Source organism: Zootoca vivipara, chromosome 5 (assembly GCF_963506605.1).
Source record: "Zootoca vivipara chromosome 5, rZooViv1.1, whole genome shotgun sequence".
Taxonomy (NCBI): Eukaryota; Metazoa; Chordata; class Lepidosauria; order Squamata; family Lacertidae; genus Zootoca; species Zootoca vivipara.
The window spans coordinates 22181742-22209274 of NC_083280.1; the positions used below are offsets into that span (position 1 = coordinate 22181742).

The following is a 27533-nucleotide window of genomic DNA, read 5'->3' on the forward strand; positions in this document are numbered from 1 at the left end:
CTTGTCAGAATATGACAGGTGCCCACAATCTACACTTTCTAGAAACATCTGAAGACATCTTTTGTTCTGACAAGCTTGCCAAGCTGGATGAATAGGTCTCTGCCATTAGTGTTTCCTCTTACTTTTTAATTAATTTTCTGTTATTTTCTATCATGTTTTAACTGGTTTTTTTTAGCTGTTTCTATTGTATTGTGTAGATCAGGCATCCCCAAACTTCGGCCCTCCAGATGTTTTGGACTACAATTCCCATCATCCCTGACCAATGGTCCTGTTAGCTAGGGATCATGGGAGTTGTAGGCCAAAACATCTGGAGGGCCGCAGTTTGGAGATGCCTGGTGTAGATCGCCTTGAGACATATATGTGGAAGGTGATTGATTGATTGATTGATTGATAGTATCGCCATCTTAGACTGTATAATCATCCACCATAGGTACTGTGCGACACACACACACACCCCCCCCAATAAAATTTGTCTCAAGAAGAAGGTCAAGAAACATTTTATCATCAACCTAAATAAATATAGCATTAAAAAAAGCAATGAATGGCGGAAGCTTTTCTAAAAGAGATTGGGAGACCATTTGGGAAATCATTCACAACCTATAGTTAGTCTTTTCGAAGCAACTTTGAAAATGTGTGCTAAATGTTTGATTCTTATCCCTTTCAAAGTTCTAAAAACTATCCTGCAGGGTCATGTTAAAAATATTTTTCTCTGTTGGAGGCACAGACCTTTAAGGGACAAAATCTTTTCATATAAAGGGGAATATTTCCTTTGACTGTCAAAAAGTCAGTATGTCTTCTCTTCTCCGATGCCAGCAGCTAACATTCCTTTCTTAGCCCTAAGAGTTCGGCTCAAAGACTCTCGTCAGCGACTTTTAAATAAAGAAATATATAGTTGGACACCAAGTGCCAGCTTTTTCCTCTGTTCCTCCCACGCCCGCTCATGGCTTCCCTCAGAGACTCCTGGGAACTGTTGTTTGTTAAGGATGCTGAGAGTTCTTGGGAGACCCATATTCTCCTCACAGAGCTACAATCCCTCCCTCTTCGCAGGGAACTCTTTATCCTCACAATATCCCTGTGAATGGAAATTGGTACCCTTTTCTTCAAGGGGTTGTCTGTCAGATGAATTGCTACACCACACTGGGTTTTCTTTTTATTACTGCAGCAGGGACATAAACATCAAAACCAATCACAGAGCAAAACAATCCAATAAAACCGGCAGGGCCGGCTCATCGTAGACCCCCGGTGGCGCAGGGCACCATGGCGCCGGCCCGGCAGGAGGGCGCCGCGAGCTGCGCCCGCCCGCTGGCCGGCCGGTTCACCGGTCCGCTGCGCAGCTGCGCGCGGCGCCCACCTGCCCACCGCGCTGGGAAACGGGGCGGGAGGGCGCCGGAGAGATCGCGCTGTGTCTGCCCGCCCGCCCGCCGTGCAGCAGCGCCACGCCCACCCGCCCACCGCGCTGGGGAACGGGGCGGAAGGGCGCCGGAGAGATCCCGCGCACCATGGCGACAGGGGCGCTTAAGACGGCACTGAAAACCGGTTAGTGAAAACAAGCAGCCAAATAAATGGGCAAAGACCTTTGCCATTTGGTGGAAGACCACTACATGGAGCCCAGCAAGCCTTGGTCAAGCTAGGGATTGTGGGAATGTTGTGGATAGTAGGAGAGGATATATTGATTAAATACTATCCCTCCTCACTCACGCTAGTGAGCTAGCAGCAGAGCACATTCCCTTGTACGTTGCAGGAAGCTAGTTGATGGATTCATGAGAAACATTTGAGTTAAGCAATCCATTCTGGCTTGTCCAAATTAGATTGTTCCTAGTAAATCCCCTTTAGTTCCCTCTTAAAAAAAATAACGACACAACAGTCTTCTTTTAAAAGTAATGATAAGGTTTACTTACATTCAGTTCACAGTATGATTCTGAAGGCAGGCTTTATCTTGTAGTTACAGTTACAGAAAGAAGTGTGGGTTCATGCTCTGTGAGGGATGAGCCCATGTGCTGCTGGCTGAGAGCCAGCAGACAGCAAAAGGCAAAATGGAGAGAAGGGATCAAGAGAGTCAAGAGGAAGATGGCTACGTGACTAGCCCCTTTATAGGGTCTGCCAGGGTCACTCCCATCTACCTGGTCACACCCAGGGGGAGGATGCTCCAGACCAGGTGTGACAGGAATTCCTGCTGGCTGGAGCAACATTCCCCTGCATGTCTACTCTGGGCAAACAGGAAATGTTGTATTTGACTGCTTCAGTGATGTTACATCCCACAGGGATGAGTAATGTCCCCGGAAGAGGAAACTGAAAGTGATGCTTAATGTTAAATAGCCATCATTTGCTAGTGCATATGAAGAGGAAGGGGTGGAAGAGCTGTGAGTGAACTATGCTCTCCCCCCTGCATGTGCCAAAGAGATACCCCAGGGTGTATCCTGCATCCTCAACTGGAAATACATCTCTGGAAAAGTAGGTTTGAGTTTGTCGAGCTTGACTAGCCAAAAAAAGAAAAGAAAGGAGAAGCCATTCCTTGTCCTTCGCAAAAAAAAGCTAATGGAAAATACATTTCTGCCACAGGCCGTGCATTTATGTAACTGGAAGGTTTTGTGCTGTGAATAGTTGAGGCAATGTATTTTGGTGCCTCTTTTCAGCTCTTCAAAGAGATAAAGGGATGTGATGTTCTGACAGCAACACTGGGTCCTGCCACACATCATCAAACTGATGACCCAGGGGATCTCTCTTACAGCAAACCTCAGGTGGCTTAGCAAACATCAGTTCTCTCTCTGTCACTTTGGGTTGTGTGTGTGTGTTATTTTTTATTCCCTGTTTATCTACAGGTTTTGGAAGTGTGAGGTTTGATATGTTTGTTCACTTGGATCACACTTTCATTTTTGATTCCTCTTAAGTCGATTCTTCCTTTTCCTCTCTTTATTTGGGCACTAGATATCTGCTTCATTTGCATTCCTGCAACCCCTTCAAATAACTTAATTATTGGGAGTACAGACACAAGCTAAATATTACAGTCTGTGCTGATATATATAATCTTTAGCTTATATTCTGTGATGAGAGTTCTGGTCCAAAACATGAGGTGAGCCCCAGTTTGGGGAAGGCAGATTTTCACATATAGTCCCATTCTTCTGGGAGCAAATACAATAGATGCGTTTACTAAAAAAAAAACACCAGTTCCTCGGTCATTGGATTCTTTGCTTATTTTGCTTCCATAGAACTCGGATGTAAAAGATACTGGCAAGAAATCCCACAGTAGACTAATGAGCAATTTTGGTAAACACAAGGTAAGCAGAGCTAAAACTTCCACCTACGTTTTGCAGAGTTATTATTATTATTATTATTTTATTTCCAGAGCAGCTTCTGTGTACGTGGTGCTTTACATAGAACAGGTATGACAAGTCCCAACCTCCAAGGGGCTTGCAATCTGAAACAGTCGTAGGGAAACAGCAGAGGAAGCTGGGGGAAATGGAGGCACTGGTCGGCAAGAATAAGCAGTTCTTATTTTTATATTTATGCCCCACGTATCCTCTAAGGATCTCTTCCTCTTTTGACCTCACAAACAACCCTGCAAGGTAGGTTAAGCTGAGAGAATGTGACTGGTCCAAGGTCAGCCATGATATAATTGGATCCCTCGCATGGCACAGAATCAAGAAAAGAGCCTTGATGGATCAACTCAAATATCTAGTCCAGGCATCCCCAAACTTCGGCCCTCCAGATGTTTTAAACTTCAGTCCCCATCATCCCTGACCACTGGTTCTGTTAGCTAGGGATCATGGGAATTGTAGGCCAAAACATCTGGAGGGCCGCAGTTTGGGGATGCCTGATCTAGTCCAGCATTCTGTTTCCACAGTAGCCAACCAGGCAGCTTATACAAAGCCTGCAAGCAAGACTTAAGTACAGGATCCCTCTCCTATTCATGACCCCCAGCTTTGATTCACCAGTTCTTTCTGCAGATAGTAAGGCCAATGGAAAACATAATTTATTTCTTTAAACTTTAGCTGGCAGTACATGCTTTTACACACACACACACACACACACACACTCCTATATGTAGCTTCTTTGGTTTTCAAGGAACTGAAAAAGGACAATTAATGAGCTGTTATTCATTCAATTCGCAGATGCGTCCCACAACTTCCAGCTCATATTTGCTAATGGGGACCATTGACAATTGAAATTCCCAGCACACTGATGAGAGAACAAATGTTGTACAGTAGAATGCTTATGAGAGAAATCAGCCTCTGGAGAACTTACAATTACTCACTACTTTGAAGACTGCAAAATATTTCAGTAATGCAACAATTCCAGCTAATTAGCCTAATTAGGCTTGCCCTAATTTTTTTTCATGTCTGCATGAAAAACAGAATGAATATTCTCCTTAATGACCACTGCGGAAATTGATTGACTTTGTGCACTTCTGGCAATAAGAGATATTTAGTGATGCTGTACTGGAAGCGTTCTCCCTTTGAATTAAAAAATTTAAAAGTCTGCTGATTTGAATGAATTTCACAAAAATCCATTTAGCTCATATGTATTTCTTTAGAAGAATTGTACCCCTGTATGTGGGAGGGTTTTGATATATTCCCCTTTAGATGTTGGCATTGCATTTTGCTGGACATCCCTGCCGGCATCCTTCACCAGTCGCATACTTTTTCTTTGACCTTCCCATGCCACTCATTCAATAATGAAATACTGACATTTCAGGGTCGACAGAGAAATAGACTCATGGGGAGAAAAATGCCTGGGTTGTTTTCCTCTTTCTTCCTTTCCTTCCTTCAAAATACATTGCTGTCTGCGAAAGTAGGTATAAAATGATTGTGGTAATGGGTTTCAGCACTCTGCATAACTCTCCCACCGCTCCCCATAAAAGAATCTTAAATTATGCAAGTTTGAAGACTTTATAGAAACCTAGTTTTCTGTAAACTGGCCGCTCTTTTGTAAGCAGTTTACAATTGCTGTTACATCTGAAGTTTTGTTCAGTTCTCTCACCTTTTGGTATGTCCCTAGCAGGCAGTGAGGTGGTTTGCCATCAAATTCAATGGAAGAGCTCATTATTTCGCAATCAAATTGCCAATTATTTCCCAGTCAAATCAACAGGACTTACCAGCTATTAATCTTGGCTGGAGCAAAACCTTTGTTAATTGAACATAACTCTTGGCAAGAGTGCTCAGGGCACTGTCTACTAAGCAGTAGCTCAGTGACAAGAGTACATGAATTTGCATGCCAAATGTTCCAGGTTCAATCCCTGATCCTTCCATTTAAAATGCTCAAGGGAGTAAAGAGTGAGGGAAATCTCCTTTTGGGACCCTGGGAAGCTCCTGTTAGCCTGAGGCTGAATTCACATGGCAGCTTATTCTATTTTCACGTCATTTCCCCAACTCTTCATTTCTGTATTCTGTTTGAGCTTTCACACAACATAAAAGCCACACCCAGAAATATAGTGGAATTTAGCAAAAGTTGAGGACAGTGGTGCCTCGCAAGACAAATTTAATTCGTTCCGTGAGTCAATTCGTTTTGCGAAAAATTCGTCTTGTGAATCCCATAGGAATGCACTGAATTATTTTTTTTTTGCCCATAGGAACGCATTAATTGAATTTCAATGCATTCCTATGGGAAACCACGATTCGCTAGATGAATTTTTCACAAAACAAATTTGTCTTGCGAGGCAACCTCCGATTGCAAAACCCATTCATCTAGAGAAAAATTTGTCTAGCAGGGCATTCGTCTAGCGAGGTACCGCTGTACTTGTTTCTGGTGGGCAGGTGGGGGTGGGGGAACAAACTTGTTTGCAGATAACACAGAAATGAGCACTAAACTTGTTCTGTATTCCACTTTATTTCTGGAAGTGGCTTTTACACCATGTGAAATCTCAATCAGAAAGCAGAAATTAACAGTTAGGGAAACATTGTGAAAATGGGGAGGTAAAAATGGGGGTGGGGTGGGGACTTCAGTGCGAATGCAGCCTGAGCAGACCACACTGTAAATGAATGGTAACTTTTTAATAGTTCGCCACACTGTTAAATCAGATGTTGTTTTCTCAATCAGAAGACGGCAAAACCAAGGCCCAAATCTCATAGCACATCTGATGATGAAGATTCTCAACAAAATTGTTCTGGGAAGGAACCTGGACAGCTATACAGGTAAGTAATTGTCACTTTCCCCCAGCCATTTTACTACCAAATCAAGCAGTCTGCAAATATACAGTTTCCCCGGAATGTAACAGACGTTAGCTTTTTAGAGTGAATAAAGCAATACTAGGTGTTTGTGTGTGAGGACATATGCAATTTTTAGATGAAAACAGGCAGAACCAAAAATACCGCCTGTCTAAACTCATTATGCTACTGAATGTAATAAACAAAGCATATATTTGCTGCTGATCCAAAACTCCCTCTTCCTATTGTCCTGCACATCTTGCCTTCATTTAATAAGAGAAGTCATTTCTATCTAGAATCTGCTACTTCTGTTGGAGAGATGTATCTGGAAGGCATATCTGTATGAAGGATGGGTTGGGGGGGTGGAGAGGCAGAGGTAGGGTTAAAAAATGAATTGGAGTTTTAGAAAAGGCCTCACCTCTTGGCCACCTTATTTCTTTCCTCTGTTTGGTTGTCTTTTATTTTGTAGCGTGCCTTCTAGTCAAGTAATAACTGTTCTTGTTTAAGAAAAGGCGTTGGATTCGTCTGGGCTTAGTAGTAGGATAGAGAGAGAAGCTGACAAATCTATCCACTTTCCTTAGAAAAAAAATCCCCCTCTTTTACCATTATTCAGCAGGTTGGGTCGGCGGAGAAAAACGATGAAGCTGTGTCGCGATCTTTCTGATTTAGTGGTGTACACCAATTCTGTAGCAGCTCAAGACATAGTTGATGATGGTAAGGCTGTGGGTGAATACTGGGGCACATCCTTTTCCTGCTGTCAAATATATTATTTGCTCCTGTATAAGGAAGTAGCAGGGGGTGCCTGGCACTGCCTAGTAATTCAAAGAAACAAGCAAAGATTTTTAAATGGATAGAGTAATTTGTGAGTTTGGGGACACAGCGTTTGCAAAAAAAATGCTGAAAACTACCTCCTCCTCCTCCTAGGGAAACCTCGTTCCTAACTGCCACACCAAATTAGGCGGAATTACACCCAATTCACATTTGGGCCTGCCATCTTGATTCAAAATGGTGCCTGGTGTCCAAATGTAGATGAAGACCACTGCCCCCCCCTCAGGAACCCTTGTGCCGAGTATGGCAACAATATCTCAACCCATAAAGGAGAGACAGACAAGCAGGCAAACGGCTTCCCCAAATATATAGTAGATGAGCATGTGGGAATTTCTCCTGTGCAAGTTGAGGTGAATATGAGTCATTTGATATTGCCACTTTGCTGTTGCACAAATCTTATTGATTTGTGATCCTTCTGTAGGTTTCGAGGTTATAACAATGGGAACTTAGTGGGGGAAGGGTGTGGGTTTAGGTGCTTTGTGCATTGCAATGGCACCCTTCTTACTTTTGAGCTTAAAAGGTGATGCTCAAGTGCCATTTGAGGCAATTCCCAAACATACACCTGGTTCATGCAAAAACCCAGCCCGCTTTGGTAGTATGAGTTTCTCAGTCCCTTCCTTCCTTTCCAGCTTGGCTCCTGCCTCTTCTGCCCCTTCCTGTTTTATGGGCTTATCCCACCCGCTTGCAGTGGCTTCCCTCTTCCTCCACTGGCACAGTTGCATTACAAAACAGGATTGCTTTTCTCATCTTCCTCAGAATCGAAAGCTGTGACAAGTGGTGTCGCTGGTGTCGCCTTCAGCATGTAAAAGTGACATGTTCTTTCCACCGAAAGCGGCCTTCAGCGTATGACAAGTGACAAGCTTCTGCTCAGGGATAGACTTTAATTAAGAGGATCTGTCCCTTTATAAGCATTATCTGTGGGGGAAGAAGAGGTTTTAAGCTCCAGGGGTAGTTTTTGTGCTCGGTGTGCAGAGAGACACCTTTCTTGATTCAAGCACATTTCAGCCAAGGTTGGCATGTCAAATGCAGATTGGGGTGAAATCACTGGATATTCTTGACGAGCATCTCCAGAGAAGTAGTCAAAATCGAGCTGGAAACATGCTGACAGCTCTTTCATGGAACAATCCCACCTAGTGAAAATAGTTGGAGTATTCTGAATTACACAGTAGGAATTTCTTGATTCTTTAATTAGGGCTATGTGTCTCCTGCATTTTTGTTTTTGTTTTAAGTTTGGTTACAAGCACACTAGAAACATCAAGCCTGAGAGTGGAGAAATAATTTGGTATCCTTTCCCTGCCCTACAAAAAAAGGGACGTGAGCCAATCCTAAATAAACATGATTCCAGTGAGAGAGTTAAACCCATGTTTAGTTCTTTCTCAGCTGAAATTATAACCCATATTTCTAGTCCTCATGGTTGCAAAATTAGGCTTCAAGTTGAGTCTGCTTCATCTGGTAAACCTCAGAAGTGTGAGGAGGGACGAAGGTATAAGACTCAGTATTCTGGCCCCTTCCCTGTCACTTCAGCAAATATTACAAATGTGTTTAATTTTATAATTATTTCAACAGGCCATGAAATTGACTGTTTTTTCCTGTTGCAGAATTTGTTATCTTGATTCAAAATTATGAACATATCTTTTTTGTTAGAAGTGCAGGCTTTGTGCAGCTTTGATTCTGAGACCGATTTCTTCCAGAAATGCCTTGAGAAATTTGGTCCTGTCCTTTTTTGAATTCTCCACGCGTGCTTAATACATATTCGACTCAGGAAAGCCTGTTTGAATGCAGTGCTTTGCAAAGAATAGCACTTGTGGTCCCCCCCCCCCATCTCAACATGCTCACCATCTGAATATTAGACCGTCTCCATTTAGATAAACAGTTTTGTATTTGAACATCTTGGAGGAACCAGTCATGGCACTGAACATGTGTTCTGTTTGATAATGCAATTGTATATATGGTTCGAAAATGCCAACTTGAATGGTTATGTATATGAAACTAAACTTATTTCAATGCCCATTCTATTTGGTGAGTGAGGCTATAGCGAGCAGCCACTTTGTAAGAAAAGGGGGGAGTATTTGATCATGTTGCCTTGGTAAATGGCGGCTGTGTTCCCTTCCTATACCCATAGACTTCATTTGCCCTCACTGAAAGCATAACATAGCATGGCACCATTACATTTGCAGGATGACCCTGACTTGCTGAGATGACTTCTTTTTTCCTTTTTCCATTAGTTATTCATTACCAAAAAATAAAATAAAAATAGCTATTTGTTACAAATGAATCCTTTCCACTTGCAGAGCTTTAAATAGTTAAGTCAAACATGCTCCTTTTGCCAAGTCAAGAAAGTGTGTTTCGGGCTGGTCTCTCACTCAGAATTTAAAGTAGTCAAGAAAGGTGAAGGTGTCGGTCCTTCTCCTGTTTCTGAAATTGAGTTTCCACCTTCATTGTCAGGAAAATATTTCTCAATGAGGCCCAGGGCAGCTCAGTAGACAAAGGTGTTCTCGCGAGTCTGGAGGGCTTTGATTTTCTCCAGGTTCCCGAGCTCTTCCACTAATAGAAAGTGTTTCAAGTATAAAGTGGCACTGAAGCCACAGATCAGAGGAAATAACAGCTGTTTTAAAATGCACACTTAGAGGGGAGGGGAGGCTTTTGGCATAACTCCTCAAAAGCACATTTATTTCTAAATTGTCCTCAGGCAAACGTATGTGCGTTTGTGTGTGTGTACACACAACACATGTAGTGTCATATCTTCTTTTCCTTGGTTATTTTCCTTTTCAACATGTAGGATCTGTGGGGAATGTGTTATCCTTCAGCGAGTCGAGAGCACACCAGGTGGTGCAACAGAAGGCCGAGCAGTTTATGCTTTATAACCAGAAGCAGCTCACCAGAATCTACCCATCTGCATATCGGATTGACTCCAGCAACTTCAACCCTTTGGCGTATTGGAACGTGGGCTGCCAGCTAGGTGAGTGCTGCAGTGTACATGTGCAAGGTATATGCGCACAATGCCCAGGTGCCCATTGATCTACATTCACCCCATTTTTTCAGATGTCTCCTATCCCAGCTGCCTGCTGGATGGGGAGGAAGATAAAGGAGGGCAGGAGGGGAAGGGAGAAGAGTGTCAGAAAGTTATGAAATGATATTTGCTGTTGCTTGAAACCCTATTGTTAGGAAATTACACCATAGTGATGTTTTAGCAGACTGCAGTAAAGCATTTTTTAAAACTGGCAAGAGAGAAGGAGGAAGAGGAGGAGGGGGTGTCAGAAAAGAATACGGATGTCAGAAGGAAGAGGAGAGCTGCTGGAAAGAGAGAAAAGAGGTGTTGGATAGAAATAAGGGGGGGGTATGTCTACACTTGGTTCAGATCTCACCAACTTTTGACTTTGGCACTACATGCTACCAGCATGTGGCTCCTAACAGATTGCCCCAGAGGGAATGCAGCCTTCAAGAGAAATATATACTTTGTTCATTAAATCCCATTTATCTGCTTAAAATCAAAGGCACTTGCATTATGGGGAGGCGGAAAGGGTGCAAAACTATTTTATGGGCAGGATCCAGGCTAACTTAGGCTGCAGTCTTAACCCCACTTAGCTGAGAGTAAGCCCCGTTGAATTCAATAGGACTTAACCTGTGAGTAGACATGGTTAAAATTGTAAGTTGAATCTTGTTTGCATTGAAATTAACGAGCCAGATTAGTTGTTAAGTCCCTTTGATTTCAGCAGGAATGAAGCGCCACTAACTTAACTCTGGGTTTATCTCTATGAGCAGAAACCACACAAGGTTTTGTTAGATGCATGTGAATTTTATGAGTAACACAAGCTGTTGCTAATTTCACAGTGGCGTTAAACTATCAGTCTGATGGGCGTGTGATGCAGTTGAACCAAGCCAAGTTCAGGATGAATGGCAACTGTGGATACGTCCTGAAACCCCAGCAGATGTGCAAAGGTAGTACCATTCAATATATGTTAATCCCCTAATGCTACCGTGTTTCCCCCTTTTTAAGACACCGTCTTATTACTTTTTTTTCTCAAAAAACCACAGGGTGGCTTATTTTTGGTGGGATGTCTTACTGGTACCGGTATTTTTATTACGAGTCTGAGGGAAGGGAGGTGTGTGCGTCCCTGGTGCAGCCCTCTCTCCCCGGCCCTGGGATGTTCGCGAAGGGCTGCTCTCTCTCTCCTCCAAGGTGGGGACTCACTTAATAGCAATCTGCTACACTGGAGCTTCTTAAATCTAAACCAGTATAATGGAATCTATCTGTGTGATACAGTCCTAGCAGTAGCCTATACCTAAAGCAAGTAAGGATCTCTACCAGCCAGCTGCCCAAGACTGCAAGACTGTCTGAAGTTCCAACAACATAGCACTTTGCAGTGCTATCACTGATAGCAAAGAAGCTACCTGCTGAGAACAAAGAAGCCAGCTAAGCAGCAATTAAGATTGCTGACTTGGTAAATGGTAGCAATTGAGAAGCAATTGAGCCAGCGAGGTGAGGAAGCACGTGTTGTTAGGACCGGCAGTTTAACTTTTGTGTAAAGCAGCGTTTAGCAGCTCCTTTTAGCAGCTCGCAAACAGCGAAGGAAAAAGTCCTTAATAAATAAATAAAAGTCCCCAAGGCAAGGACTGCGATCCAGACTACTTACAAATCCTTAAAGGGGCAGCTCCACAGACAACCAAGCAGCATAAGGTAGAAAGAAAACTGCAGCAGGATTTTTAAAAGGCTGCTTTATGCCCGGTAAAAGCAATGAGACAACAATCAGACACGGGAGATTCCCGTTAAGAGGAAATCAACGTGCATTGAATGGAAGGGAATTTAGGGAAAGGTGGGGGGAAGCGAGAGGTGGGCTGTGTGTGTGTGTGTGTGTGTGTGTGTGTGTGTGTGAGTGAGTGAGAGAGAGAGAGAGAGAGAGAGAGAGAGAGAGAGAGAGAGAGAGAGACACGCAGGGGGGGGGAGAGAGACAGACGCGCGCACGGAGGTCTCTCCCTAAAAGGGAAAACAGCCTTTGCATTCTTCAATCGCCCCTCTTTTCTTCCTCGTGCCTTCATCTCCTCCCCACCCCACTTTTCTCCCCTTCACCAAGTAGAGCTTACACAGCTTGGCTAAAAAAATTATTTTTGGATCTTTTTATTTAAAAAAATGCTCTCAGAAACGGGGAAGAGAAATCACAAGGCTTCGGCAGCCAGCAGCTACGGCTGTTCGGTGCATTTTTACAAGCTTTTAAAGGAAATACGTGTCTGTGGAGCGACAGCAAAATGGGGAGAGATTTTTAAGGGGGGAGTTGGCTGGCAGGAGGGGGGTTATTGCTAGTGGGTGAAGGGTCTATCAGTATGTCTTATTTTCGGGGTATGGCTTGTATCGCGCAATTGCTTAGAAATCCTGCTATGGCTTATATAATGACTACGTCTTAAAAAAGGGGAAACACGGTAGTATACATGCATTATTTGTGATCAAGGCTCCCTTTATACTTGATCATTGAACATACTGGCTGGGAGATGTAGTCCAAAAACATCTTGAGGGCCGCAGGCTCACCATCTCTATTGTCAACAATCAGGCTGCAATATGTTCGTTAATGGTAATAATGACAGTCCTTCAACAGTGATAAATTTTTAGGCAAAGCTGTTAGAATTAATGGAGCTGACTTGTTGAGGGGTGGGGTAAAGGTAAAGGGACCCCTGACCATTAGGTCCAGTCGTGACCGACTCTGGGGTTGCGGCGCTCATCTCGCATTATTGGCCAAGGGAGCCGGCGTATATCTTCCAGGTCATGTGGCCAGTATGACAAAGCCGCTTCTGGCGAACCAGAGCAGCACACGGAAACGCCATTTACCTTCCAGCTGTACCTTCCCCCTATTTATCCAATAACCAGAGGAGGATAAATGAACTAAATAATAGGGTGGTGGTGGAACCATTGCATTAACTGATTAGCACAGGTCTGACCTTTTACCCCACGGCCAGTGCTGGATTTACGTATAAGCTAAATAAGCTATTGCTTAGGGCCCCAGTCTCTTGGGGCCCCCAAAAAAAGTTAAAGGAAAAAAACAACTGAATGTGCATTTCCAAAATATAAGATAAAAAACAAATAAAATAAAACCAACATGCAGCAACAGTGTTCTGTGTTGTGTCGGCTCCTATTTGTTATGTGCAGATGGCTTTAGATACCTATTAGGTCTATAAACTACCATATAGCATATATTCAACACACAAAAAACAGTGACAATTTGTTGTTGATAAAGGACAGCTGGACATATAAAGGGCCCCATTACCTTCAGTACAGTGGTACCTCAGTTTACAGACGCAATTGGCTCTGGGGAGCCGGTTGCTCCCCCAGCAGTCCGTAAATGGAGTGTCTCTTCTGCGGGTGCGCGAAGCGCCGATAGAGCGCTTCTGTGCATGTGCGCACTGCGCAGATCGCTTCTGTGCATCCGCGCATTGCAGAACCCGGATGTAAGCGTTCAGAAACTGATCGATCGCAAACCATAGCAATCGTAAACCGAGGTACCACTGTAGCTTAGGGCCTCATCAAACCTAAATCCGGCCCTGCCCACGGCCTATGAATTGTGTATGTGAAGTACCTGCAGTCATCCAGTTTGGCAGGCAAACACATCCCCCAAAGTAAAAGAAGAAGAAAAGTCTGGGAGTGGGGGTCATTGCATAGTTGAATTTGTATGTTACTTGTTGGCTGCCTGCTTTTATTTAGAAGTGCATAAGACATGCAGAACTCCTTATCTGAAGGACTGTACCCTTCTGCACTCTTTGCACCCTCTAGGGACGTTCAATCCTTATTCTACAGATCCACTGCCTGCTTTCCCTAAGAAGCAACTTCTCCTCAAAATCATCAGTGGACAGCAGCTACCGAAACCTCCGGACTCAGTGTTAGGAGACAGAGGCGAGGTAAACAATGTTGATGATAGCTTTTGTGGTTTTCCAGTCTCTGAGTATGGATGTGCACATTGCCTACAGTACTTAAGGATACGTGCGACGCACACCTGAATTTTATTCACCCGCAGCTGCTATCTTATTAATTTACCATTGCACTGAAGGCTAAATTGTGAAATTCGCCATGCCTTTCTTTTTAATAATTTAGGGACATATTCCCTGAGAGTTTCCGGCTTGGGAGTTTGCAAGGCCCAATAATTTGTATCTTTACGGTTTCATAATATTCAAAATACAAAGGTGGGGGCTTACAAGCACAGGCCTATCTCTTCTCTATAGAGTTAATGCAGCTAGAGAAGGCATCTAATTCGCATAGTCGTCTTTTCTGTTTACTCAACACTTGGCCTCATTACTGCATTTTCTGTTCACCTTTCGTGACACTTTGGATTGCACCCTGGAGGGATGGAAAGGTTCGTTAATAAAATTTGTCCTCTTGACAGTGTGGTGCAATGAAGCAGCTACTTAACTCTCTAATGTGAAGTACATTTAAGAAAATTGGTGGAATGCCCTCCCTGTTGGGGTGCATCTGTCTCCCTCATTAACATTCAGGAGGAGTTTAAATACATTTCCGCTCACCCAGGCATTTGATGGCTGAAAGAAACTGTTCTTGCAAGCCTTCAGTTGTGACTCTATGAGCCTATGTGGCTGTCTTCAGAGATGTGTTCAGGTGTTTTCAATGTTTTTAGATGTCCCAAACATGTTTTTATTTTATGTTTAATTGCATTGCTTTCTTGCTTGCTCTCCTGGACTCCTTTAGGAGGAAGGGCAAGATAGAAATTTAAAAAACAAACAAACTTAAATGAACATTTTAAGCAACACACAGATATTTAGAACAGACAAGTGAAACAAATTTCCAATAGTAAAAATAAGAGCTTGGATTATGGCTCTGCAAGGTCTCAGGAAGGGAAGTCTACCCTGGGATTCTTTAACACAGGCTTCCTCAAACTCGGCCCTCCGGATGTTTTTGGCCTACAACTCCCATGATCCCTAGCTAGCAGGACCAGTGGTCAGGGATGATGGGAATTGTAGTCTCAAAACATCTGGAGGGCTGAGGTTGAGAAAGCCTGCTTTAACAGGTTCTTTAAGGAACCTGTGTCCCTTTCAGATGCTATCTGGATCCAACTCCCATCCACCTCAGCCAGTCAGGGATGATGGGAGTTGTAGTTCCAGCATCATCAGGGGGACCCCTGTAATGGGAAATGCTAGTGATGTCAAGAAGGTGTTCAAGCACAGAGCTGTGGGCCACAATATTCTCAGTGTGAGGGAGTGTTAGACTTGAGCCCCAAATTGCCTGAAAACAGCCTATGCTTGCCTCCAGAATCCTAATGATCTCTCTCACCCCCTTGCTATAAAAGAATTATCAAGACTATAAGAGATGAATCCACATTTTGGCTTCTGAACTAATTCAAACCTCAGGTTTTGCTGTTAATTACTTGGTTGTGATCTAATATAATGGGAAATTGTAACCTAATATATTATTCTGGTAGGTCTATAAAATTGCTGTCTTGCGTGCGTGCTTTGGAAAGAGGAAATAATTACTTGAAATATGCATTTTCTGTTTCCCAAAAATGTCTCAAGCAGATAATCGATCCATTTGTTGAGGTGGAAATTATTGGGTTACCGGCAGACTGCTGCAAAGACCAGACCAGGGTGGTGGATGACAATGGTAAGAGGCTGCAAGCTGTACGTATGCTTGTTATATGCAAGCTGTAAGTGTTGTCAGGAGGGACTGATTGTAAAACTGCTCTGGAAATTGTAACTCTGTGAGGAGAATGGGGGTCTCCTAAGAACTCTGAGCACCCTTAACAAACCACAGCTCCCAGAATTCTTTGGGTAAAGCTATGACTGTTTAAAGTGATATCATATTGTTTTAAATGTATGTTATGAGTGTGGCCTTAATAATGTTCCTTCGGGTATTCAATTTCTCCTCTCCTGCCAATTTCAGCTCCCCATTTCTACTGGGCATATGTGATTAGCAATGATTTTATATCAACTCAGTACTTTTCTATTATTCAAGACACTTGCCATTTTGCCTATATTCTTCTGCCCTTGGTATCAGTACTTCTCCCCCCCCCCCCTATTTTGGCTAAGCCTCCATCTGCAAATCTACGGTTTGCACTTCTTTATTGTGAAATTTGGCATGTTCTTTCTGCCAGCAACAATAAGTGCTTTTGAAATCAGAATATCAAGCACGGTTTTCGTGAAGATTCACCGGAGCCCTCCAAAAGGGACTGTCCAAAGGTTAAGTTATCGCTTAAGCGCAAGTAATTTAGACAGAATCTGATGTTCGTTTTAGCAGATATGATCAGTATGAATGACAGGCCACAGTTGCTATAAAGAGTAGGCTCAAATTCTGTAGATAATGAGGAGGTTAAACAATGGGTTAAAAAAAATCCTTCTTCTCGAGAGTTATGGAAGAGGGCAGGGCCAAGCAATTACTGAATTTCTGTCACAATGGACAGGAAGCGACAGCACTGAAAATGTGTGTTAGCCAACACAATACTCAGAAACAGCCATTCAGAAGTGCTAACAAAAATGTCATGTTATTTGTTGAATGGCTATTGATTTCCTCATCACTGCTAGTGTCAGGGTAAGAAATAATTGCTTGTCCTCCTGCTCTATCAAGCTTTGGAGCTACCTTTTGGTGGGTGGCCTTATTCTCACCCCTGAACTTTCAACTTTCTGTTTTCTGTTGGAATATCATATTAAAGAGGTCACTTCTCCTTTTCTTGGTCATTTCATTTCATTCATTTTATCAGGGAACATATTAAAAAGAAGGAGAGAAAGAAGCATGTCAGTGGATTTTTTGTTGGTTTGAGTTGAAGTCGTCTATAGCATCAATACTGGGCATCCTGTGGCTGGGCCAGCCTTAGGCATTATTTCCCCCAAGATTTGGCCTGCTCCCTGTCCCTCTGTGGTTCCAATCATGTCCCCTTTGTATTTGTGGGGGAAAGGGGATGCAACTTCTCATTCCATGCAGACTGACACTGTGGACCCAACCTCTTTATGTTAGCCGGGTACTTACTGGAGTGTTTTTGAGCGAAAGCTCACATGAGTTGTGGGAATGGCCTAGTGGAACTTTCATCTTGGCTCCTATTGCTAGAATTGACCTGAGACCACAGGCATTTGCCTGAGCACAGAAATGCTGCAAAATGTCCCTGGGGTGTGCACACAAGCACCACTCCTAATGTATGAGTGCGCATTGTCAAACCCACTCAGATGAACAACCTTCTCATGTTGAGCGGGAAATGTCTGACATGTGACAAGGTCTCCTGTTCAGGCACAGCACCAGAGTAGTGTGATGCTTCATGATAATACTTGGTAGGTACTGACATCAATTATTGGGTAACAGCATATTTCAAAAAATTGCATAGTATAAAAGATAACGCAATTCGCAAATAGTATAATAGTATAAAAACGTTGCATCTGTTTTTCTTGCTTCAATTTGGCCTTGCACCAGTGTCAAGGAACATGCTTATAAACTTAAAAAAGAAGATGATGAATATACTGTAATGCACAAACTTTATTACAGTGTTCATGAGACTTTAAGCCGGTGGGTGAAATTACCTCTGTTTTTGAATGGAAGGCAGGATAACAGGAATTTCTGTATTCTTTGGGGATGCTGTAATTTTCAGGTACTAGACTAAGAGCTGGAATAACCCAACACAAAGTAAGACACCCCTTGGGCTTTCAGCGTAGACTCATTCGGTGGTTTGTTAACAGGGCGAGTACTTAGATGACTTGTTTCTCTTCCCGCACTTGACTTCTTGTATTCTCTGCTCCTTACAGGGTTTAATCCTGTCTGGGAAGAAACTCTCACTTTCAACATCCACATGCCCGAGATAGCATTGGTTCGCTTTCTTGTTTGGGATCATGATCCAATCGGCCGAGACTTTGTTGGACAAAGGACTGTCGCCTTCAGCAGCCTTATGCCCGGTTAGTGCCTCTGCTTACCTATCTTTGATCAGCAGCAAAGGCAAGGCTGGCAGTATGGGTGAAATTACAATATGTCTCAGCCTGTGCTGGTGCTGTAAGTTTGTGGGATTGGAAGGGAGGGGGCTCTAACTAGGTTTCTTTTCTGCTCAGAAAGCTTGAGATGTGGGGTTTTGTTGGAAAGAAGGAAATGCATAGGTGTGAGGGACAAGGGGTATCGCGAAGCCCCTCCCCTCCTGAGTTCCAGCCCAGCCCCGAGCGAGGCTGAAAAGAGGGACAGCTCCAGCTCAAGTGGGGAAACAGGAAGTGGTGTCCAAGGCTCTGGCAGGGTAGAAGAGCCATCGTCCCAGGTGGGACAGGAAGGGGGAAGGAAGGGGGGCAGACCCGTCCCCCCAACTCCGGAATTGCGCAGAAAACGTCGGGGGAAGAGGATGGGTCTCCCCAAGTTGTTATGCTGGCGCAAGACGCGCCAAAAGCCACTTGGAAGTTCTGATTCAAGCTGAGCAGATGTGTCTTTGTAAATAGCACTGCCATTAGCACTGTAAATACTCAGCACCAATAAAAGATAAAATGCAGAGCTGTGTAGAGTCGTTACTCTGAAGTAGCCCACTCCGGCCACCGTGACAATAGGCAAACAAGGCAAAACAGCAGTCTTCATCGGAGTAGGAAGCTGAGTCAAGTCATTATGTGTGGCAGACTTTGTGACCAGGACTGAGTGGGGATACTTGCAACTGTTGTCTTTGACGGCCATTCAAGCTTGGGCTGTTTCCCTAGTCCAGGGGTGTCAAACTCAAATTCATCGGGGGCCGCATCAGCAGTTTGGTCACCCTCAAAGGGCCGGTTGTATCTGTAGGACTATGTGTCCACTCTTTATTATCATAAATTATTGTCACTGCATTCAATTATTACTGTTTTTTGTAATAATGTAAGTAATAACTAGCTCTGAAAGCAGAAACATAGTCAGAATAATGGCAAGTAGATATTCAAATGTACAATTATTGTACAATTTATTGAAAAATGATTTTTGGTAACTGCACTGGGTGGTGGAGGCTCGCTAGGGTTTCATGCAGGAGCTTTGCAGAGCTACTAGTACCTGGAGATGCTGGGGTCCTTCTGCATGCAGGACAGATGTTCTGCCAGTGAGCCACCACCCTTCACCAAAGGGACTGGCTGAGGTTGACTCACTGGAACTGCTCTCCTGGTTCCAGGGTTTAAGGGCCAGAAGTATAAAGCAGCATCCTATGTTTCTGAGGAGAGGGGGAGGGAGGGAGGGAGGGAGGAAGAAAAGAGGGAATGGGAGGGAGAGAGGAAGGAAGGAAAGAGGGGAGAGAAAGAAGAGTAGGAAATAAGGAAGGGAATAAAGAAGGAAAGAAAAAGAAAGAGGGAGAGAAGACGGAAAGGGAGAAATAAGGAAGGAAGTAGAGGGAAAGAAAGAATGAGGGAGAGGAAGAAAGATGGGAAGGACGGAAGGAAGGAAGGAAGGAAGAAAAGAGGGAGCAGGAGGGAGAGAGGAAGGAAAGAGGTGAGAGAAAGAAGAGTAGGAAAGAAGGAAAGAAAAAGAAAGAGGGAGGAGGAGGAGGAGGCTTGCCGGGTCGGTGCCTGGCAGCGCCATGCGGAGAGTCCCGAGCCTCTGGGACGCAGCAGTGCTCTGTAGCACTTTGAATCCTCCTCCTCCTCCACGCGGCGCTGCTGGGTGCTTTGTCTGTGCTTCAGCAGCAGCAGCAGCCGTTTCCAGGCGCCGAGCCGTGGCAGGAGGAGGAGGATTCAAAGTGCTACAGAGCACTGCTGCGTCGCAGAGGCTCGGGACTCTTCGTGCGGCGCTGCTCCGGCTGCCTTTCAACCCACCCCCCGGCTCCAGCTGTTTGTCGGCGCGGCGCTTCAGCAGCAAGGTCCCGCTGCTGGGTCCCGCTGCCGGGGGCGCTCGGTGGGCCACATGACGAGGTCTGGCGGGCCGGATTTGGCCCCCGGGCCTTGTGTTTGACACCCGTGCCCTAGTCCTTTTATCCCTGGACATTCAGGCTATGTTGCAGATGTTTGTGCCTCGACTAGTTGTGCCTAGATTGGAGTGCAATCTTTTTCTCTGGGATGTGGACATAGCCATGATTGCTTATGCCTTTACAACAGGCATCCCCAAACCATAGCTGCCAAGTTATCCCTTTTTTTAAGGGATTTTCCCTTATGCTGAATAGGCTTCCTCGCGAGAAAAGGGAAAACTTGGCAGCTATGCCCCAAACTTCAGCCCTCCCGATGTTTTGGACTACAATTCCCATTTTCCCTGACCACGGGTCTTGCTAGCTATGGATCATGGGAGTTGTAGGCCAAAACATCGGGAGGGCCGCAGTTTGGGGGTGCCTGCTTTACAACCTTGAAAAGCACAGATTTCACATTTTATGCCTAATGTCTCATGTGTACAAAGGAGAAGGTAAAATAAGCCCAAGCCTCATCATTGTCTTGTTTTATCCTCAGCCACCTAAAGCAGGCCTGTATGATATGACATGCATAGTTTGGTGTGGTAGCATCTTGACGTATCAAATACTAATTGCTGGTTTCCACTTTCACCAGGCTACCGTCATGTTTATTTGGAGGGACTGACTGAAGCCTCTATATTTGTTCATGTAACAATCAATGAAATTTATGGAAAGGTAAGGGGGACTTGTTGCCATTTTGCAGCCTGCACTGTGGTCTTCCAGATTTGTTGGTTTTATTATCAGGGCCGCAATGCCCCAAGGGCCACCTTTCTCCATATGAACCAACCCAGACCCTGCAATCATCATCTGAGGCCTTTCTTCATGTGTCTCCTCCATGAGAGGTCCAGAGGGTGGCAGCATGATAACGGGCTCCCTATTTATGGAATGCTCTCCCCAGGGAAGCTCGCCTGGCACCTTCATTACATATGTTTAGGCACCAGGTGAAAATGGTTCTCTATAACCAGGCTGATTAGCATTCTATAACCTTTTAAATGTGCTTGTGGGAGCGGTAGTTATTGGTTTGTTTTTGTTTCGTTATGCATTTTGCATTCCCGTTTCGTATTTTTGTGTCATGAACTGCCCTGTGAACTTCAGATGAAGGGCAATATACTAATTTAATAATAATTTTAAAAAATCTTGTCTTGAGAAACATAACATATAATGAACGGTTATGAATCTGGGAAATAAAATATACCAGACATGTCCAACTTTCAAGACACTGCGGTCTACTCCCACTATAAAAAAAATGGGCAGTGATCTACCCATTGGATTGACCAAAGTTGTGGAACTTTTTTTTAGGGAGCCAAAGTTGTTGAGCGATCAACCGTGATCGGTCACTGACACCCACTGGTCGACCAGTAGATCGCGATCGACCCGTTGGACATCCCTGAACTATACCATGCCTCTTCTCTAATGGAGCCCTCAGGGCAACTTCCAAAATTATGACATAAATTACAAAACAAGTAGTAAACGGAACATCAGAGTTTAATTAATTAATTAATAGAAAACAAGTTACCCATTTTTAATGTATGCCATCCTGTCTCTAATGTTTGCCATATCTTCCTACCTACCCACCCCCCAAACATAAAAGACATAAGAACAGTATTTCTGGATCAGGCTCAAAGTCCATCTGGTCCAATATCCTGTTTTGACCATCCATGAATGAGTTGCTTAGTTCACTACCATGCTTCCAAAGTGTACATTATTATTTGAAAGTCGGTGTCTGTAGCCCCTCTTCAGCTGTGGGGATCCATGGGCTTTAATATATGAAGGGGCTTACCTAAAATATGCTAGTTAGCCCCACTCCCTATACTGCTGTGTGTCATCGGTCTGAAGATGGCCCATGCCTTGCCCCAACTGTAATGTTCCAGCTTCTCTAATAAATTAATTAATTTTCCTTATATCTGTTTGTGATCACTGGGGGAAATCAGTGCAGTGGTTTGCAAGACTGGGAAGGGACCCTCAGCAGGTATTCATTTTTTTGTGAGAGAAGAGGGTTCTGTGGCATTTGTTTCTCATATAAGTACTGAATATAGTTATATATTGCAGCAGTCTTAATCGGGGGTTTTGTTTAGTTTTTAAAGGTAATTTTTTTTGAGGTTGAGTTTGGATGCATCTTAATTAAAAACTGCTGCTATTCCATTTCATTTCAGAAGATAGATTTAAAAACTTGCTCCAAGTTTTAAAATGGCAAAAAGTCATCTTCATGAAATTATGAAATTTCATAATTTCAGCTTTGGGTGGTTTTTTCTTTTATTTATGTGGATGAATATTTTTTATAGCTGAGGGGCTGTAGCTCAGCTGGAGAACCAACGCTTTTCATGCAGAGAGTCCCAGGTTTGATCCTTGGCATCTCTAGATTAGGCTGGCAAAGCCTGAAGAGTTGCTGCCAGTCAGTGCATGCAGTACTGAGCAAGGGTGACCAGTGGCATGATTTAATATAAGGCAGCTTGCTACTAGCAATTCAAGAATCCTTATAAGATCATGACACAATCAGAGAAATGCAATGTGGTGTATTAACAGAAAGGATTTTTAAAATGAGAAAAGGGAGTTTTTCAATCAATATTTTTCATATCAATGATTATATCAGTGAGTTGGGATTTGGGGACTTAATTTTTTCCTCCCTGTACCAGGCACCAGTCATAAAACTCATCAATGCCTATTATCTTCTTGCTTAAATGTTCCAGTGTTTCTTTTGACAGAAGGCTGAATGCATATTTTATGCTCAGCTCATATATTTTAATGAAGGCCACACCATTAATAACTGGATGCAACTTAGTGAGCACTGGTAGGTCAAACTAGTTGAAGGTCTTCGTCTGCCTTACAGGAGGGTTCAAGCCTGTAACAGAAGCCTGGGAACCATGTCGCCTAGCTACAATGTTAGAGGACAAAATCCTCTTCTTCCAACAGCTCCAGACAAGCACCTTTGCTCAAGCACCTATATAGACTTTCTTCCAATAGCTGCATTTGGATGTAACAGTAAACAATGGTTTGTTATTACAAGGGATGAGCCTGGGTGAACCATGGGCTCATCTGCAATCTCCGCCTTCTCGAGTGGAACCAAAAGGAGGAGACTGGAAGCTTTTGCTTCTGTTTTACCAAAACCTTCATAAATTGTGATTAATCTTAATTATGTTTTACTGAAACAAGTCCCCATTGAACCTTGGTTTTATGGTTCTGGCTTATTTCAGTGAATCCTAGGTTAAGCACAGTTTAGGGCAGGCATCCCCAAACTGCGGCCCGCCAGATGTTTTGGCCTACAACTCCCATGATCCCTACCTAAGAGGACCAGTGGTCAGGGATGATGGGAATTGTAGTCCAAAACATCTGGAGGGCCGAAGTTTGGGGATGCCTGGTTTAGGGTTTGAATGTAATTCTAAACTGTGGTTAAATCATAGGAAGAGGTAGGCAAATGAGTTAACCCAAGGCTCATTCCTATAACAATAACCATGGTTTATTGTTACAACCAAACACCTGCTATGAGTCAGGCACAAGTGATCTCTGTCCTTCCCAGCTTCAGAATCTGAAATCATAAATTTGACTTTTACTCTCATTGGGTAAGGAGAGCTAGATTACTTGATTTACTGTGGCATACAGCTTCCTTATTTTCAGCCTCCTGCAGACTTCCCTCCAGATGTTGTTGATGACTACAGATGACTACAACTCCCACAACCTCTGATTGTTGCCCTGCCCATGCTGGCTTGGGTGGATGGGAGCTGGTTTCAAACAACATCTGGAGGGCCTGGCCTACTGTACCTGTTATAGGTTTTCTATTGGAACCATAAAAATTGCCAGCTACCCTGTTTCTCATATTTTAAGACATACCCATAAAATAAGCCATAGCAGGATTTTTAAGCATTCAAGGAATATAAGCCATACCCCGAAAATAAGACATAGTGATAGGCGCAGCAGCAATGCTGGCCGCGGCAGGAGGAGGAGGAAAAAAAAATAAGACATCCCTTGAAAATAAGCCATTGTGTGTTTTTTTGAGGAAAAAATAAATATAAGACGTGTCTTATAATATGTGAAACACGGTATTACTTGATGCCCTTCAGGACTGCAATGTGCAAGATAGTCCCGCTCTATTCTCATTAAACCAGATTTTAGACAATGGAATTTTGAGGTTAGACCCCTTTATCCATCTTGCTTGGTGGACGTGCTTTATTGTCAAATAAAACAGTGTTTGTTTGTTACAGTGAATTTATGGCTGCTGTTGATTGGCACACCCTTTTATGTTTCTCCCCTGTCTACCTAGAGCTTGAGGCTGCTGCTTTTTGTTCCTTGTTACTCAAATCTTGTGGCTTTGAGTAACTCTTTTTTCCCTGGCGCATCCTTGCTTGGTGGAGATTCCTTTATCGTTGCTGCATGGACATAGAACTTTGGCACATTGTCTCAGGGCTTATTTTAAATAGGTGGTGTATAAATGGGCCAAAGATCTCTACCAGTCTCTAGTTCTGAGGAGGGTACAGAGTTAAAACATGTAGAGTTATAGCCAGAGGTCCAAGTCTGATGGAATCCAACAGCAGCTAGAGAGAGCCATGTTGGCTACCCGTAATTCTATGACAAACACGATGTATCCTGTTGTTTTCATTGTGACCAAATTAATGGAAATTTAGCCCGTCATTCTGTGCCTTTCTTTGCCTTTCAGTGGAGTCCCTTAATCCTCAACCCCAGTTATACTATAATGCACTTTCTAGGAGCCACAAAGGTAGCTTTTATTTAGCATGTCACTTCTGCACTTGCTGGGCACTCCTTTTTTTAAAGGAGACACCCCTAACCGCATGATCTGTTAAGTGCTGTGTCACTTCATTGCCCATCAAGCATTTGAAACCTTGGCCTGCTGCTGCTGCTGCTGCTTCGAAGTAGCCCATGTCATAAAATGCCCCAGGATCCCAGGGCAGCTTCTCACCCCAGGACATTTTTCGCAAGCTTGTCGTGTGTGATTAGGAGGCCTCTCGTAAAACTCCTCTGCTATCATGGCAGGCTGCCTTCCTGACGGAGAGAAATCCCCTCATACATGCATGAACCCATGGCGAGCAGTGCCTGTTTTCTCCTCAGTTGACCAGGTGTGGACATGCTTGGCTTGGTCACTTTGCTTGCTTGCTTGCTTGCTTGGGATTCTTCTCCATTCATCACCCAGATAATGTACCCAAGCAGCTGTTTAGAAATGTGTTTTTGTGTGAAATAGGCCACATTTTCAAAAAACCGGTAGTATTTCCCTCCTTTTCGTTCCCTGTTCTTTTTTAGAACAAGCAACTGATAGGGCTCCGAGGGCTCTTTCACAAGAACCCCAAGCATAATTCCGTGGAAAACAGCGCTAATTATATTCGGAAAAGGTCGATTGGGGAACGTATTCTCCGGCGCACTGCCAGCGCGCCAGCAAAGGGCAGGAAGAAGAGCAAAATGGGCTTTCAAGAAGTGACTGAGCTTAAGGAGAGTGTGTCTGAGGCAACCAATTTGAAAGAGAAGGAAGGAATCCTGAGGCGTACGAGTAGAAGCTTGCAGGCACGTCCCATCTCCATGCCGGTTGACAAATACCTTCTGGTGGGCTTGCCATCAACAGATCAGGAGGCACCTCCTGTTGCTGACACCACCAAAACCGAAAATACTTCTGGTAAGTTTCTTCTATAGAGGCCTCATAAATGCTTCTAAAAACATATAGATGTATTCAGGCTTTCATAGATTCCAACTCTTGATTTTTGTTTTGTTTTGTTTTGTAACAGTTGCACTTTTACCTAGTTTCTAGGAAATCTTGCTGAGTGTTGTTTTATTGTTTTTTATGTAAAAGTGTTAAATCCTATTGCCCTTGGTGTCAGGAAGAAAATCTGCAACATATCATAGGTATAGGTGAACCTTAAATCATCCATACAAGAATAAATTCAGTATCAAGCTGTGAGACAGCAAATGGGCTTCATTTATTTTTCTTTCCTGGTATGCCTAACCTCTGATAACCGCAGTAGCCATAAATGATTAGATTCTGCTTATTTCTTACTCATTTAAATTTACAACACACTCAAGAGTAAGGAATATCTTGGAAACAGACAGGCATTTCTATCAGCTTTAGTGGTTTTTAGTTTTATGGAACGCGGGTGGCACTGTGGTCTAAACCACTGAGCCTCTTGGGCTTGCCGATCAGAAGGTCGGCGGTTCAAATCCCCGTGAGGGGGTGAGCTCCCGTTGCTCGGTACCAGCTTTTGCCAACCTAGGAGTTCGAAAGCACGCCAAAAAAGTGCAAGTAGATAAATAGGTACCGCTCCGGTGGGAAGGTAAATGGTGTTTCCGTGTGCTGCTCTGGTTTTGCCAGAAGCGGCTTAGTCATGCTGGCTACATGACCCGGAAAAACTGTCTGCAGACAAACGCCGGCTCCCTTGGCCTGTAAAGTGAGATGAGCGGCGCAACCCCAGAGTCATCTGTGACTGGACTTAACTGTCAGGGGTCCTTTACCTTTACCTTTAGTGGGTATGCCACTGTGATGACCATTCCTGGAACAAGATAGCTTGACCACAGTAGTCAAAAGTATTCATACCTTCAAGACGAGATGGCAAAAATGTGTGAGGCTTAGTTTGCAGGTGGCCTGGAAGCTGCAGGTAGTTCAGAGCGCTGCCACATGATTGTTGACAGGAGTGAGATACCTCCAGCATATTGTACCTCTGTTCAAAGGTGTGCACAGGCTGCCCATTGGTTGATGGAACAGGCTCAAGATTTTACTATTAGTACATAAAGTCCTGAATAGCTTGAGACCAGTTTAGTTGACAAATCACCTTGCCCACTCAACCACTTTGATCTGTGGAGCTTGTGCTTCCTTGGAGGTTTTTAAGCAGAGGTTGGATGGCCATCTGTCAAGGATGCTTTAGCTGAGATTCCTGCATTGCAGGGGGTTAGACTAGATGACCCTTGGGACCCTTCCAGCTCTAAGATTCGAAGTGCCACATGATGTCCATTCTGTATCTGCTAGGTGTTGAAATTTCAGTGTGGCGACATCAATGTTCGCTATACTGTTTTAGGCACCTGCTAAAATCTTTATTTTATTGAAACAAGCCTATTCGGTTGTATAATTTAATATTTGCTTTATATTAATGTACGGTATATTGCTTGCAGATTTGTTTTTTTTAATTAAGCAGCTTAAGTTTTTTTTAAAATATAAACAAAGGGAGGCCTGACCCTTGTAATCTTTGGCATAGTCAAACTCTTGTGCTCAAACTCTTCTTTTTGCTTATCCAACGGTCAGGTGCTTTTAAAAAATAACAATATAAATCCATACACAGGGAATTGGAAAAGGTCCCTATATATATCCTTACTGACTCTAGAGGTAATAGGTCTGCATATGAATAGATTCCAAAATCTGTGATCCTACTGTGTTATCGAAATGATATGCAACGGCGATGAAGATTAGCCTGTTTCATGGCAGTCTTGAAAGCGTTTTAATCTGACATCACTCTTTAGTTCCTAGAACTATAGATATGCAGAAATAGCGAGAAACAAAATGTACCAGTGAAACTGAAAAGGAAAAGTCACTTTCTTTTCATGAAAGCCAGATGCTTGTCTAAGGCCACTATGCATGGGAGTCCAGGATTTGGGCGTGTAATTCAAGAATTTTGATAAGCATGCCTCTTGTTTGCAGATGGTGTTTTAACAGAGCTGTTTTGTTCTGTCTTTGTTTGCCATGCTTCTGTATAGTACAAATCTGAATAGGAACCCAGCTGAAGGTAATGGTTATGGTACCTCATTGACATTCTTTGCA

At 43.6% G+C, this 27533-nt stretch overlaps 1 protein-coding gene across 4 annotated transcripts in view; it reads left to right on the forward strand.

Moving 5' to 3' along the window:
• The window catches only part of PLCH1 (phospholipase C eta 1), a 146096-nt gene that overhangs the window by 114309 nt on the left and 4254 nt on the right, over window positions 1-27533 (forward strand). For 3 of the 4 annotated variants that reach the window (XM_035133663.2, XM_060274459.1, XM_060274460.1), the window contains 10 exons: window positions 3207-3275; window positions 6034-6128; window positions 6754-6854; window positions 9748-9927; window positions 10800-10907; window positions 13726-13850; window positions 15474-15558; window positions 17682-17828; window positions 20388-20467; window positions 25040-25406. In XM_035133663.2, the coding sequence (XP_034989554.2) occupies window positions 3207-3275; window positions 6034-6128; window positions 6754-6854; window positions 9748-9927; window positions 10800-10907; window positions 13726-13850; window positions 15474-15558; window positions 17682-17828; window positions 20388-20467; window positions 25040-25406 (1357 nt within the window). Of the gene's footprint in view, window positions 1-3206; window positions 3276-6033; window positions 6129-6753; window positions 6855-9747; window positions 9928-10799; window positions 10908-13725; window positions 13851-15473; window positions 15559-17681; window positions 17829-20387; window positions 20468-24440; window positions 24501-25039; window positions 25407-27533 lie in introns of all 4 variants that reach the window. The other variant, XM_035133658.2, reaches the window with a different exon arrangement.